This window comes from Enhydra lutris, unplaced genomic scaffold, assembly GCF_002288905.1.
Source record: "Enhydra lutris kenyoni isolate GAN:26980312 unplaced genomic scaffold, ASM228890v2 scaffoldscaffold5, whole genome shotgun sequence".
Taxonomy (NCBI): domain Eukaryota; kingdom Metazoa; phylum Chordata; class Mammalia; order Carnivora; family Mustelidae; genus Enhydra; species Enhydra lutris.
This window is the reverse complement of record NW_019154089.1, coordinates 7,762,683-7,777,750: the sequence shown is the minus strand read 5'-3', so window position 1 is coordinate 7,777,750 and position 15,068 is coordinate 7,762,683. Positions and strand designations below refer to the sequence as shown.

Genomic DNA, 15,068 nt, shown 5'->3' with positions numbered 1-15,068 from the left:
AGTTTGATAAACTCTTTATAGATTTTGGATACTAGCCCTTTATCTGATATGTCGTTTGCAAATATCTTCTCCCATTCTGTCAGTTGTCTTTTGGTTTTATTAACTGTTTCCTTTGCTGTACAAAAGCTTTTGATCTTGATGAAGTCCCAATAGTTCATTTTTGCCCTTGCTTCCCTTGCCTTTGGCGATGTTCCTAGGAAGAAGTTGCTGCGGCTGAGGTCAAAGAGGTTGCTGCCTGTTCTCCTCAAGGATTATGATGGATTCCTTTCTCACATTGAGGTCCATCCATTTTGAGTCTATTTTTGTGTGTGGTGTAAGGAAATGGTCCAGTTTCATTTTTGTGCATGTGAATGTCCAATTTTCCCAACACCATTTGTTGAAGAGATTGTCTTTTTTCCATTGAACATTCTTTCCTGCTTTGTCGAAGATTAGTTGACCATAGAGTTGAGGGTCTATTTCTGGGATCTCTGTTCTGTTCCATTGATCTATGTGTCTGTTTTTGTGTCAGTACCATACTGTCTTGATGATGACAGCTTTGTAATAGAGCTTGAAGTCTGGAATTGTGATGCCACCAACTTTGGCTTTCTTTTACATCATTCCTCTGGCTATTCGAGGTTTTTTCTGGTTCCAAATAAATTGTAGGATTATTTGTTCCATTTCTTTGAAAAAAACGGATGGGACTTGATAGGGATTGCATTAAATGTGAAGATTGCTTTAGGTAGCTTAGACATTTTCACGATATTTATTCTTCCAATCCATGCGCATGAAACGTTTTTCCATTTCTTTGTGTCTTTCTCAATTTTTTTCATGAGTACTTTATAGTTTTCTGAGTATAGATTCTTTGCCTCTTTGGTTAGGTTTATTCCTAGGTATCTGATGGTTTTGGGTGCAATTGTAAATGGGATTGACTCCTTAATTTCTCTTTCTTCTCTCTCGTTGTTGGTATATAGAAATGCAACTATTTCTGTGCATTGATTTCATATCCTGATACTTTACTGAATTCCTGTACAAGTTCTAGCAGATTTGGAGTGGAGTCTTTTGGGTTTTCCACATAAAGTATCATATCATCTGCAAAGAGTGATAGTTTAACTTCTTCTTTGCCAATTTGAATGCCTTTAATTTCTTTTTGTTGTCTGATTGCTGAGGCTAGGACTTCTAGTACTATGTTGAATAGCAGTGGTGAGAATGGACATCCCTGCTGTGTTCCTGACCTTAGCGGAAAAGCTCTCAGTTTTTCTCCATTGAGAATGATATTCGCTGTGGGTTTTTCATAGTGGCTTTGATGATATTGAGGTATGTGCCCTCTGTCCCTACACTTTGAAGAGTTTTGATCAGGAAAGGATGCTGTACTTTGTCAAATGCTTTTTCAGCATCTATTGAGAGTATCATATGGTTCTTGTCTTTCTTTTATTAATGTATTGTATCACGTGTATTGATGGATTTGTGGATGTTGAATCAGCCTTGCAGCCCTGGAATAAATCCCACTTGGTCGTGGTGAGTAATCCTTTTAACATACTGTTGGATCCTATTGGCTAGTATTTTGGTGAGAATTTTCACATCTGTGTTCATCAAGGATATTGGTCTGTAATTCTTTTTTGATGGGATCCTTGTCTGGTTTTGGGATCAAGGTAATGCTGGCCTCATAAAATGAGTTTGGAAGTTTTCCTTCCATTTCTATTTTTTGGACCAGTTTCAGGAGAATAGGAATTAATTCTTCTTTAAATGTTTGGTTGAATTCCCCTGGGAAGCCGCCTGCCCTGGGCTCTTGTTTGGAGACTTTTGATGACTGCTTCAATCTCCTTACTGGTTATGGGTCTGTTCAGGTTTTCTCTTTCTTCCTGGTTCAGTTGTGGCAGTTTATATGTCTTTAGGAATGCATCCATTTCTTCCGGATTGTCAAATTTGCTGGCATATAGTTGTTCATAATATGTTCTTATAATTGTTTGTATTTCTTTGGTGTTGGTTGTGATTTCTCCTCTTTTATTCATGATTTATTTATTTAGGTCCTTTCTCTTTTCTTTTTGATAAGTCTGGTCAGGGATTCATCAATCTTATTAATTCTTTCAAAGAACCAGCTCCTAGTTTCGTTGATTTATTCTATTGTTTTTTTGGTTTCTATTTCATTGATTTCTGCTCTGATCTTTATTATTTCTCTTCTCCTGCTGGGTTTAGGATTTCTTTGTTGTTCTTTCTCCGGCTTTTTTAGGTGTAGGATTAGGTTGTGTATTTGAGACCTTTCTTGTTTCTTGAGAAAGGCTTGTATCGCTATATATTTTCCTCTCAGGACTGCCTTTGCCGTGTCCCACAGATTCTGAACCATTGTGTTTTCATTATCATTCGTTTCCATGAATTTTTTCAGTTCTTCTTTAATTTCCTGGTTGACCCATTCATTCTTTAGAAGGATGCTCTTTAGTCTCCATGTATTTGGGTTCTTTCCAGAGTTCCTCTTGTGATTGAATTCTAGCTTCAGAGCATTTGTGGTCTGATAATATGCAGGGAATGATCCCAGTCTTTTGATACTGGTTGAGACCTGATTTCAGACCCAGGATGTGATCTATTCTGGAGAACGTTCCATGTGCACTAGAGAAGAATGTGTATTCTGTTGCTTTGGGATGGAATATTCTGAATATATCTGTGATGTCCATCTGGTACAGTGTGTCATTTAAGGCCTTGATTTCCTTGTTGATCTTTTGCTTGGATGATTTGTTCATTTCAGTGAAGGGAGTGTTAAAGTCCCCTACTATTATTGTATTATTGTCGATTTATTTCTTTGATTTTGTTATTAATTGGTTTATATAGTTGTCTGCTCCCATGTTGGCATAGATATTTTAAATTGTTAGATCTTCTTGTTGGACAGACCCTTTGAATATGACATAGTGTCCTTCCTCATCTCTTATTATAGTCTTTGGCTTAAAATCTATTTGATCTGATAGAAGGATTGCCACCTCAGCTTTCTTTTGAGGTCCATTAGCATGCAAAATTGTTTTCCACCCCCTCACTTTAAATCCAGAGGTGTCTTTGGGTCTAAAATGAGTTTCTTGTAGACAGCATTTTGATGGGTTTTGTTTTTTTATCCATTCTGATACCCTGTGTCTTTTGATTGGGGTATTTAGCCCATTTACATTCAGGGTAACTATTGAGAGATATGAATTTAGTGCCATTGTAGTGCCTGTAAGGTGACTGTTACTGTATATTGTCTCTGTTCCTTTCTGATCTACTACTTTAGGCTCTCTCTTTGCTTAGAGGACCCCTTTCAATATTTCCTGTAGAGCTGGTTTGGTGTTTGCAAATTCTTTTAGTTTTTGTTTGTCCTGGAATATTTTTTTCTCTCCTTCTATTTTCAATGATAGCCTAGCTGGATATAGTATTCTTGTCTGCATGTTTTTCTTGTTTAGTGCTCTGAATATATCTTGCCAATTCTTTCTGGCCTGCCAGGTCACTGTGGATAAGTCTCCTGCCAATCTAATATTTTTACCATTGTATGTTACAGACTTATTGTCCCGGGCTGCTTTCAGGATTTTCTCTCTGTTGCTAAGACTTGTAAATTTTATTATTAGATGATGGGGTGTGGACCTATTCTTATTGATTTTGAGGGGGATTCTCTGTACCTCCTGGATTTTGATGCTTGTTCCCTTTGCCATATTAGTGTAATTCTCTCCAGTATACCTTCTGCTCCCCTCTCTCTTTCTTCTTCTTCTGGAATCCCAATTATTCTAATGTTGTTTCATCTTATGGTATCACTTATCTCTCGAATTTTCCCCTCGTGGTCCAGTGGTTGGTTGTCTCTCTTTTGCTCAGCTTCTTTATTTTCTGTCATTTGGTCTTCTATATCACTAATTCTCTCTTCTGCCTCATTTATCCTAGCAGTAAGAGCCTCCATTTTTTATTGCACCTCATTAGTAGTTTTTTTGCTTTCAGCTTGGTTAGATTTTAGTTCTTTTATTTCTCCAGAAAGGGCTTTTATTTATCCAGACAGTGTTTCTCTAATATCTTGCATGCCTTCTTTGAGCCCGGCTAGCACCTTGAGAATCATCATTCTGAACTCTGGATCTGACATAGTACCAATGTCCGTATTGATTAAGTCCCTAGCCTTCAGTATTGCTTCTTGTTCTTTTTTTTTGTGGTGAGTTTTTCCGCCTTGTCATTTTATACAGATAAGAATATATGAAGGAGTGAATAAAATACTAAAAGAATGGCAAAGACCCCAGTAAAATGTGCTTTAACCAAATCAGAAGAGACCCCAAATCGTGGGGGGAAGAAAGGGGGTAAAAAGAAGTTCAGAAAAAAAATTAAAAACAAAAATAAAGGGAAAATATAAAAAAGAAAAAAGATATATTAGACTGGTGAATAGAACAGGTCACCCGCTTAATTTTGGGAGTATTTTGGTCTCTTAGAACAAACTACCTCCCAAAATTTTAAAGAACAAAACATATATAAGGGTAAACACAATGAAGGGATGGAATATGAGTATAAAGATGAAAAAAAATTTTTTTTAAATTTCGAAAAAAGGAGTTGATAAGTTGGTTGGAAGAATAAAGGAAAAGAAAGTGGAGAGAATTTGCTTAGGCTGGAGACTAGAATAAAGCCCTGTGCTAGATTTAGGGTATATTTTGATCTCTTAGAAGTTGTATCCCAAATTTTTTTAGAAGAAAAAACCCTATGTGTATTCAAAAAATAAAGTTAGATACAATGAAGGATAAAATATGACTATACTAATGAAGTTTCAAAAAGTTTTTTTAATGAAAGGTATTAGTAAGATAAACTAGTTAAAAAATGTTAAAAGAGGAAAGGGTAAAAGTTAAAAAAAATTTAGCAAAAGAAAAATTAAAAAAATTAACTTTGCAAGACTAAAGAATCATGGGGAGAAAGCCATGAATTCCATGCTTTGCTTTCTCCTCCTCTGGAATTCCGCTGTTCTCCTTGGTAAGTGAACTTGGTCTTGACTGGATTTCTTGCTGATCTTCTGGGGAGGGGCCTGTTGTAGTGATTTTCAAGTGTCTTTGCCAGAGGCAGAATTGCACCGCCTTTACCAGGGCCCCAGGTTAAGTAATCTGCTCAGCTTCACTTTCGGGAGCTTTTGTTCCCTGAAACGCTTTCCGCTTTCCGTAGAGCTCTGGAGGACGGGAATGAAGATGGCAGCCTCTGGGTCTCCGACCCAGAGGAGCCGAGAGCTTGGGGCTCCACTCCTCAGTGTGCCCTCGGAGAAAAGCGCTCAGTCACTCCCGTCTCCCTGGCCTTCGGCTGCACTCCAAGGTCACCCAGCCTGTGACCAATCTGGCACACAGCCCTGCCTGGAGTCTCCAAACCCTGCAGATCCCTGTGCTCTTCCAGGGCGGGTCTCCCTGGATCTTGTGGGGTCTCTCCTCACAGAGCAGCGGCCTGTGCCACCGACCACAATTTAAGGTAACGCCGAGTTGAGAGCTCACTCCTTGGCTCAGTCTCTGTAACCGGCTTCCCTGCTCTAATACCTGTGAGCTCTGCGACACTCAGACACCCCCGATCCTTCTGTGATCCCGTGGGACCTGAGAACATGCTGTCCCCACGTGGGCTTCACCCACGTGGGCTTCACCCTTAGCCTCTGGAGCGTTGTCCCTCATTGGAGCAGACTTTTAAAAGTTCTGATTTTGTGCTCCATTGCTCTGCTGCTTGCCCGGAGCCAGCCCCTCCCCCCACGGTCTATCTTCCCATCTCTTTGGATTCACTTCTCTGCCAGTCCTACCTTTCAGAAAGTGGTTGATTTTCTGTTTCTAGAATTTCTGCTCTTCTTCTCTTCGATATCCTGTTGGATTTGTAGGTGTTCAGAATGGTTTGATAAGTTTATATAGCTGATCTCCTCTTACCTGATGTTGTCTCAGCCTGCTACTTCTCCGCAATCTTGACTCTTCCCTTTGGGAGGTTTTTTGATCACTGCGTCAGTCTTGTTACTAGATATTGGTCTATTCAGGTTGTCAGTTTCTTCCTGTTTCAGTCTTGGAAGTTTATAGGTTTCCAGGAATGCATCCATTTCTTCTAGGTTGCTTAACTTATTGACATATAGCTGTTGATAATAATTTCTGATGATTGTTTCTATTTCCTTGGTGTTAGTCGTGATCTCTCCCCTTTCATTCATATTTTTGTTAATTTGGGTCCTCTCTGTTTTCTTTTGGATTAGTTTGGCCAGTGGTTTATCGATCTTATTAATTCTTCCAAAGAACCAGCTTCTAGTTTCGTTGATTTTTTAAAAAGATTTTATTTATTTATTTGACAGACAGAGATCACCAGTAGGCAGAGAGGGAGGTGGGGGGCAGGGAAGCAGGCTCCCCACTGAGCAGAGAGCCCGATGTGGGGCTCAATCCCAGGACCCTAGGATCGTGACCTGAGCTGTAGGCAGAGGCTTTAACCCACTGAGCCACCCAGGCGCCCTCGTTGATGTGTTTTACTTATCTCTGTTTCTAACTCATTGATCTCTGCACTAATATTAATTTACCTTCTTGTGCATGGGGTTGGCTTAATTTGTTGTTGATTTTCCAGTTCCTTAAGGTGTAAAGAGAGTTGGTGTATTCGGGATTTTTCAATTTCTTTGAGAGGTTTGGATGACTATGTATTTCCCTCTTAGGACTGTCTTTGCCATATCCCATAGGTTTTGGACCAATGTGTCTTCATTCTCATTGGTTTCCATGAATTGTTTAAGTTCTTCCCTGATTTCCTGGTTGATCCAAACATTCTTGAGCAGGATGTTCTTTAGCTTCCAAGTGTTTGAATTCCTTTCAAACTTTTTCTTGTGGTTGAGTTCCAGTTTCAAAGCATTGTGGTCTGAGAATGTGCAGGGAATAATCTCAATCTTTTGGTATCAGTTGGGCCCTGATTTGTGACCCAGTATGTGGATGTTCTGTAGAAAGCTCCATGTGTGCTCCAGAAGAATGAGTATTCTGTTGTTTTCGGATGGAATGTTCTGTGTATATCTATGAGGTCCATCTGGTCCAGTGTGTCATTTAAAGCTCTTGTCTCTTTGTTGATTTTCTGCTTGGATGATCTATTACTGAGATGTGCATGTTAAGGTCCCCTACAATTAATGTATTCATATCAATAGGACTCTTTAGTTTGACTAACAGTTGGCTGCTCCCATGTTGGGAGCATAAATATTTACAATTGTTAGATCTTCTTGCTGGATAGACCCTTTAAGAATGATATAGTGTCCTTCTGTATCTTTGACCACAGTCTTTAGCTTAAAATCTAATTTATCTGATATGAGAATTGCTACCCCAGTTCTCTTTTGAGGCCCATTGGCATGAAAGATGATTCTCCATCCCTTCACTTTCAGTCTGGATGTATCTTTAGGTTCAAAATGTGTCTCTTGTAGACAGCTTATGGAGGGGTCCTGTCGTTTTATCCAGTCTGCAGCCCTGTGCCATTTTATGGGAGCATTTAGGCCGTTCACATTCAGAGTGATTATTGAAAGGTAAGTTTTTATTGACATCATGTTGCCTGTGAAGTCCTTATTTTTATAGATTATCTCTGTAGATTTCTGTTCTATGTCAGTCTTGGTTTGGGTTCTTTCTTCTTTTATAGAACCCCCAATATTTTTAGTAGTGCCTGCTTGGTGGTCATGTAATCTTTTAAACCTTGCCAGTCTTGAAAGTTCTTTATCTCTCCATCCATTTTGAATGTCAGCCTTGCTGCCTAAAGTATTCTTGGCTGCATGTTCTTTTCATTTAGTACCCTGAATATGTCTTACCAGCCCTTTCTAGCTTGCCAGGTTTCTGTGGACAGGTCTGACATTCTGATGGTCCTCCCTCTGTATGTAAGGGATCTCTTCCCTCTAGCTGCCCTTAGGATGTGGTCTCTGAAACTATGATTTGTGAATTTCACAGTTATGTGTCTGGATGTCTTTCTGGCCTTGTTGATCTTGGGACGGGGGGGTTGACTCTCTGCCTCTGGGACATGAACACTTGTTCCGTTCCCCATATTGAGAAAATTTTCATCCAGGATTTGTTCATCTATATCTTCTAGTCTTCTCTCTCTCTCCACCCCCTCAGGGATCCCAATAATTCTGACATTGGGATGTTTCATGGCATCATTTATTTCCCTAATTCTGTTTTCATGACTTCTAAGCCGTTTGTTCCAGGCCTTCTCCTGATCCTTCTTTTCTATCAGTTTGTCTTCTAGATCACTAATTCTGTCTTCTGCCTTGGTTACCCTAGCTCTTACAGTATTTAGATTAGATTGAATCTCATTGGTAGCATTTTTAACTTCTTCCAGATCAGCTCTCCCCTCCACCCTTAGAGATTCTATGTTGTCTCTAATGGTCTTCTCCAACCTAGCCATTGCCTGGATAATTGTTACCCTGAATTCCCTTTCCAGAATATTGTTTATGTCCATATCCAATAGTTCTATTGTCACAGTCTCTGAATTTTTCCTCTGTTGGGTGTTCCTCCTCACAGTCATTTTAGTGAGAGTTGGTTGAGGGGATGTATAGCTGAATACATGTTTTTGGCAAGTTGCACCTGGAAAAGTTTTGGAGCAATCGGAAGTCACCACCAAAAAGAAAGAAGGAAAAGAGAGAAAAAAAGAAAAAAACCTGCCAAAATGGGCCCCCAAAGTAAAATTATAAAGTACAAAGACAAAAACAAACAAAAAGACCTACAAAAGAAAAAAAAAATAGCCAAAATGAACCCCAAGAATAAGATTTATATAGTACAAAAACAAAAGCAAGTACACAGAAACACTGACAGAAGGATAAGATGGGAAGGTGTTTATAAATCTTCAGTGTGGGCGAGGAAGGTTATTTCAGTTCTTCCTGGGTGTATCTTGTTACCTTTGTTAAAAGACTCAACTTTCCAGAGATACAGGGAAATTAAAACTGGTTTATATATAGGGGTAGTATTGAATAGGGAAAAAGGATTACCTTGAAGCTTGTATTTATATGTATATTTAAAAAAATAAAAGAAACACAGGTGTATGTATGAAAAAAGTTGAAGTTAAAAAGTTATTATGGAATATGTTGCATTAACCCTCTAGTTGTAATGGTAAGTAGGTTAAAAAAATTAAAAGAACAAGAATCGTAAGAATGAATTTAAAAAAAAAGAAAAAGAAAAGTTGTATCTATGTAATATATAGGTTTTGGTGTAATACTGGGAGCTTAATATATTGTTTTCCCCTGATGTTGGGGTTTTACAGTTTTATGGGGACTCTGTGGTGGTTGTCCTCTTGTTCTTTTGGCTTCTCTTCTGTGGGAGGGGACTGCCACATTGTTTGCCAGTCGATCTTGCTTTGGCTGAGTTTTTCTGCCCCTTATTAAGGTGCTGGGCTCTGTAGAAACTGGGTTTTCTGGCTTTTGTTCTCCGAAGGTTTTTGTTCTTAGGCAGCTTTCTGTGGCTTTTCGGAGGGTTGGTGGAAAGTAAACTGTCTGCATCCAGACCTCCGCCTCAGAGAAGCCTCATTTTGCTCCCCTCTGGGTGGTCCAGAAGACACAGGCTCCCCCTCTGCAAACTCTGCTGAACACCACAACCTCCACAGGTGGTGCACACCCCCAGCCACCATCTCAGTGGTCACCCAAGGTCCCCGCTTGTCTCTGTACCCCTGTGCCACTAAAACCACAAGTGATACTGGTCTGGGGGAGCCCAAACCTAGGTGGCTGCCCTTGCCAGGACTGCTGTCTTGGGTCCATGCCCACGCCGGGTGCACTCAGGCAGCGGCGCTGGTTGCGGAAGGCTACAGGCCAAGGGACGCCAGTCAGGGTCTGCGCCAGGTCCTCTCAGGTGCAGGCTGGGTGTGTGCAGACCCCGCGGTCGCGCGGGTTGTGAAAGGCTGAGGGCCCAGAGACCCTGGCTGGTGCCCACACCAGGCTCTCTCAGGCACAGGCGGGAGGACACCTGGCCCAAGCAGTGGTGAAAGCAGCGGAAAGCTGTAGGCTCAGGGACTATGGAATGGAGCCCCCACCAGGCTCTCTCTGGCATGGGTGGTCACTGGAGGTGACCGTTCTGGCATCGTGGGCTTAGGCCCGTGCCCATGACTGCCCAATTGCACCAGTTGCCCCTTAAGATCTTTTGTTGTTTTTGAGTGGTTTTAACCAGACTCCAAATTAATGCTGGTCCCCAGTCACAGGGCACTTTTCGTATTGGGGTATTACTTTCCAGTGGGTTGCTTCTGGTGCCTCTCCCCCTTCTGTTTATCTTCTGATATCAGTCCTGAGTGTTCCCACTCCGCTTTACCTCTCCACTGATGATCCTCTGCCCAGGTTGAGATCCAGAAGTGTATAATCTTACTTCTCAGGGTGATTTCATGGGTGTTCAGAGTGCTCTGGTAGATACTTAGTTCACTTTAGGGGACTAGTTGAAACAGGGTCTCCTGCTTCTCTGTCATCTTGCTCCTCCTCCCCTTATAGTAGAATCTTAACAAATAAATGTAGGAGAAATAATAGAACTAGAAAATTACTATTTGATAGCTATAATAGAAATAGCTCATTCAGGTAAGAAACATTAATAGGTGCTAAAACTAGTGGAAGAAGGTTTGATTAGGTATGAGATATTAACATCATCTCAATGTATATCCCAAATATTTGTTAATAGCAAAGTATAAAAAATAACTTCATGGTAGAGAAGTGTGACAGATACCATTACCCCCATAGTGGGATAAATTGAAACCATGTCCCATTTGACAAGATGCAATGAAAGGAACACACGTCACTTCTGTAATATTCCTGCCAAAGGTACATAATCTGATTCTAGTCATGAGGAGATACTAGACAAACCCAAATTTTGGGAAATAGTCTGTGAAATAATGGTTTGTAAATTACCAGTCATGAAAGTCAAGTAAAATCTGAGGAACTGTCCCAGACTGAAGCTAGAGGCATGACAACAATATGTAATTCTAAACAGTGTATAATACATATAATAAACAGGGTGTAATACATATAAATCTGACCTGTAATACACTGTATAATTCTTTTGTTGTAAAGGGTGTACTGGAACAATCAACCAAACTTGAATCTGGGGACCATGTGGTAGTAATACATCACTCTAAATATCCTGATTTTTATGTTCGACAGTGTCCCTGTTTTGTAGGAAATATTGATGGGACATCAAATCAGCAACTTAATCTCAATTGGTTCATGGGAGAAAAGTTTTATATACTGTATTTTTACTTTTCTGTACACTTGTGTATTTTTTTAAAAATCTGTTCTTGATACTTTTTTGTTTTGTTTTTGATATATTTGATACTTAAAGTAAAACTTATTTGGAAAATTGACTTACCTGATCTCCTAATGATACTGAATAACAGAAAATAAATAATTTCAGTAAATCAATTAAAGAGTATTCTTTTCCTCTTATATATTGGTAGCATGCAGAACTATCACTCATTTTGGATATTTCTTTTTCTCATTTTTGGTAAGATTGCATGTGTCTTGTCTTTTAGAATGAATGTTCTAATACTTACTAAGGTAGCATAATTTTTCTCCATTTATCTTCAAAGGTTGCTCAAGAAACAGATGTTAGAGCCCAGATTCGTCTGCAGTTTCGTGATGTCAATGGAGAAGTTATAGCTGTACAGAGATCTATGGTGTGTACTCAGAAAAGCAAAAAGACAGAGTTTAAAACCCTGGAAGGAGTCATTACTAGAACAAGGTAGGTGTTTATTTATATTTGAATATCTGTTCATTTTCAGTCATTTATGTTCATCAGAACCTAATGGGTTTTTTCCCATTACCTTATTTTAGGGGAGCATATTAATTTTTTTTTTTTTTGGATTTTTTATTTATTTATTTGTCAGAGAGAGAGAGAGGGAGAGAGAGCAAGCACAGGCAGACAGAATGGCAGGCAGAGGCAGAGGGAGAAGCAGGCTCCCTGATGAGCAAGGAGCCCGATGTGGGACTCGATCCCAGGACGCTGGGATCATGACTTGAGCCGAAGGCAGCTGCTTAACCAACTGAGCCACCCAGGCGTCCCAAATTTTTTTAAACAGACTTTATTTTTTAAGAGCAGTTTTAGGTTCTCAGCAAAACCAAGCAGAAAGTAGAGTTCCTGTGTACTCCCTGCCGCTGCACTTGTATAGCTTCACCCACTATGAACATTTATTGTTTGATCAATTTATCAGTTAAAAGGAATGATCCCATTAAAGAGTTAGTGATAATGCGACATTCCTTCAAGTAATTTGTGAACAGTTGCTCATTTGAAGGTGCATAATCACTCAAATATAGATTGAATGAATGGAAAATGCTAATATCATGTGTAGGAGTGAGATGAGAAGTATACAGATAGGAAAGAGATAATTTGTCCCTTTGAACTGTTACCTTTGTTAGAGTCAGGTATTGTCTTGTAATGGGCATGGATTTTGGAATTAGCTTGCCCTGGCTTCGAGGTTTTATCCATGTTGAGCACATTACTTAACTGCCCCCTTACCCTTCCCTTTTACTTGTTATGTATTTATTCAACTAATGAAATAATTCTTTTAGTTAATAGCGCCTATTATTTGCTAGGGGCAATATTTTAGCTACTGGCTTCTCAAGCAGGTTTTTCCTTGACATTTAAACACACTCAGGTCTCTACCACACCTCTTGGATTTCATTCCATGCCAGTTACTGTCTGTCTTCATCTTTCCCTTTCCAGCCAGTCTTCTCAAGAAGAGTTATTGATAATGTCTCCTTCTCACTCCTCCTCCAGCCCCATTCTTTTACTGAAACAGCTCCAACTAAGGTCACAGGTACCCTCTCTTAATTAGGATAATGCTATTGCTTTACAAAATAGATCTCATAGCAAGCCTGTGTTTTTTTCATTTGTAAAATAGGGATTCATTATTACTATTAATGTCTTTAAAAAATGTTTTAAGGATTGAGCTAATGCATATAAAACACTAAATAGGTAGTAAGAGCTCATATATTAGTTTTCCATGACTATAAAACAAACCACAAACTTAATAGTTTAAAACAATACACATTTATTATCTTACGGTTCTGTAATTTATGAGTCTCAGTTGTATCTCACTGTTTAAAATCAGGATGTTGGCAGGGCTATGTTCCTTTCTGGAGACTCCAGGAAAGATATCTTTCCGTGCCCTTTCTGCCTCTTACAGTCCACCCACAATCCTTGACCTATGGCCCTCCTTCGCCTCCAAAGCCAGCAATAGTGGGCAGAGTTCTCACAGTACATCACTCTGAACTCTTCTCCCCCCTTCTCCCACTTAAGGACCGTTATGATTCTGTTGACCCACAGAATAATCTAGGGTAATCCCTGTATTTAGGGTCCAGATGATGAGCAACCTTAACTCCATCTATAATCATTATTCTGCCGTATAACCCAACAGATTTCACAAATTGCAAGGATTAGAATATAAGTATCTTTGAAGGGCCATTGTTCTGTCCACTGTAATTCAGTAAATGGTAGCTGTTAATAACTTCTTGAAAATCTTTAATAGTCTCCTGTGACATGACACTGTTCCCTTTCTCTTCTTCACAGCCATATCCTACCCAGCCAATAAAGGTAGGAGTTCGACAGGCTTCTAGATCCTCTCCTGTTTTTGCTCTATATTCTCTTCCTAGTTAATCTCATTCATTTTCATTACTCAAATTACTATATATTCATAGGTGACTCAGATATTTAGGTCTCCAGACCTTTATTTCTAGACCCATGTACCCAGCTGCCTTTCTCATGTTCTACCAGGTCTTTCAAAGACACCACAGATTCAACATGTTCAAAACCAAGCTCATGGGTCTTTTTCCTTGCCTCCTAAAAAAACCTCCCACAAGCTAATATTCTTGCAGTACTCCTCATTGCAGTGAATGGCACTCCGGTCCATCCACCTGACACAAACCAATACCTCTATCTGACACCTCCTTGCCCTGTATATTCATTTCATTACCAGGTCCTATGTATTTAACCTAAATGTCTGGTGAGTCTTTCTTTCCATCTGTGCAGTGACCATTCTAATTCAAGCTACCATCATCTTTTACTGGTCTAATGTGATAACCTCCTGGTCTCTGTCCATCCTGTCCTCCTACAAAATATTCTCACTGTACTTGGTGTAATATTTTCAAAACACATATTGGAAGATATAAATGACAATAAATACAGACACTACCTCTGTCCACCTAATCTGGTTATTAACAGATACTGTGCAGAAGATAGGAAAGAAAATTTTGAGTATGTTCTTCTTATGAAATATACTGAGAGATCTCTTAGAATCCAGGGCAGGAATGATCCTGGCTGTAGGTATAATGATGTAGGGAACTCATCTTTTATTTATTTTTTATTTCTATTTTTGGGGGGAACTTATCTTTTAAAAGACCCTAAGACACTTCTCTCCGTTGGATTGCTTTGTCAGTGTGGACTTAAAAGTTGAAGTCTGCTGATTAAGAATACTCCTTGATGGGGTGCCTGGGTGGCTCAGTCAGTTAAGTGGCTGCTTTTGGCCTGGGTCATGATACCAGGGTCCTGGGATCTAGCCCCACCTGAGTCTTCCTGCTCAGTGGAGAGCCTGCTTCTCCCTCTCCTTCTGCCTGCCTCTCTGCCTACTTGTGCTCTCTCTCTGTCAAGTAAATAAATAAAATCTTAAAAAAAAAAAGAATACTCCTTGGGTTTGCTTAGGTGAGCATCACTAAAGTTTGCCTTTGTTCTCTTTTTACAGTGTGTTTGTTACTGAGCAGTCGCTATCTAAACAATGCCGTCTTTAGAGGTCTTTAAGACACTGTTGCCTGTTTGTTGTGGTTCATCCTGTTTTATTTTTTAAAAGTCTCTTATTGTCTTATTTTTAAATTCTGGGGATGGAAGATAGTTTCTTCTGTTTATTGTCTGTAAATATTTTAAATTATTGTTTTCGAAGTCCAGACGTAAAAAATTTAATTCTGGCATCATTTCCTGTCCTGCCCTGTTTTACACACTTTCCATCATTGAATTGCTGAATCATTTAAGAGTTAAACTTTTTACCATGAGGAACTTACTGTAGTGGGAGGGATGAGGGTCTCTCTTTTTTTTCCCTTCTTCTTTTTTCTTTTCTTTTTTTTTTTTTTTACAAGTACAGTGTAAAGGAATGATTAAATAGGTACAAATGGAGGGTGTTTTTGTTTTTTTTTGTTTACATAAATTCTCATTTTTTGT

The 15,068-nt window shown here is 39.4% G+C and overlaps 1 protein-coding gene across 3 annotated transcripts in view; it reads left to right on the top strand.

Moving 5' to 3' along the window:
- LOC111140866 (RAD50 double strand break repair protein) overlaps positions 1-15,068 on the top strand; it is a 101,036-nt gene that overhangs the window by 19,100 nt on the left and 66,868 nt on the right. For all 3 annotated transcript variants that reach the window (XM_022493096.1, XM_022493097.1, XM_022493098.1), the window contains one exon: positions 11,452-11,603. In XM_022493096.1, coding sequence (XP_022348804.1) covers positions 11,452-11,603 — 152 coding nt within the window. The remainder of the gene's footprint in view (positions 1-11,451; positions 11,604-15,068) is intronic.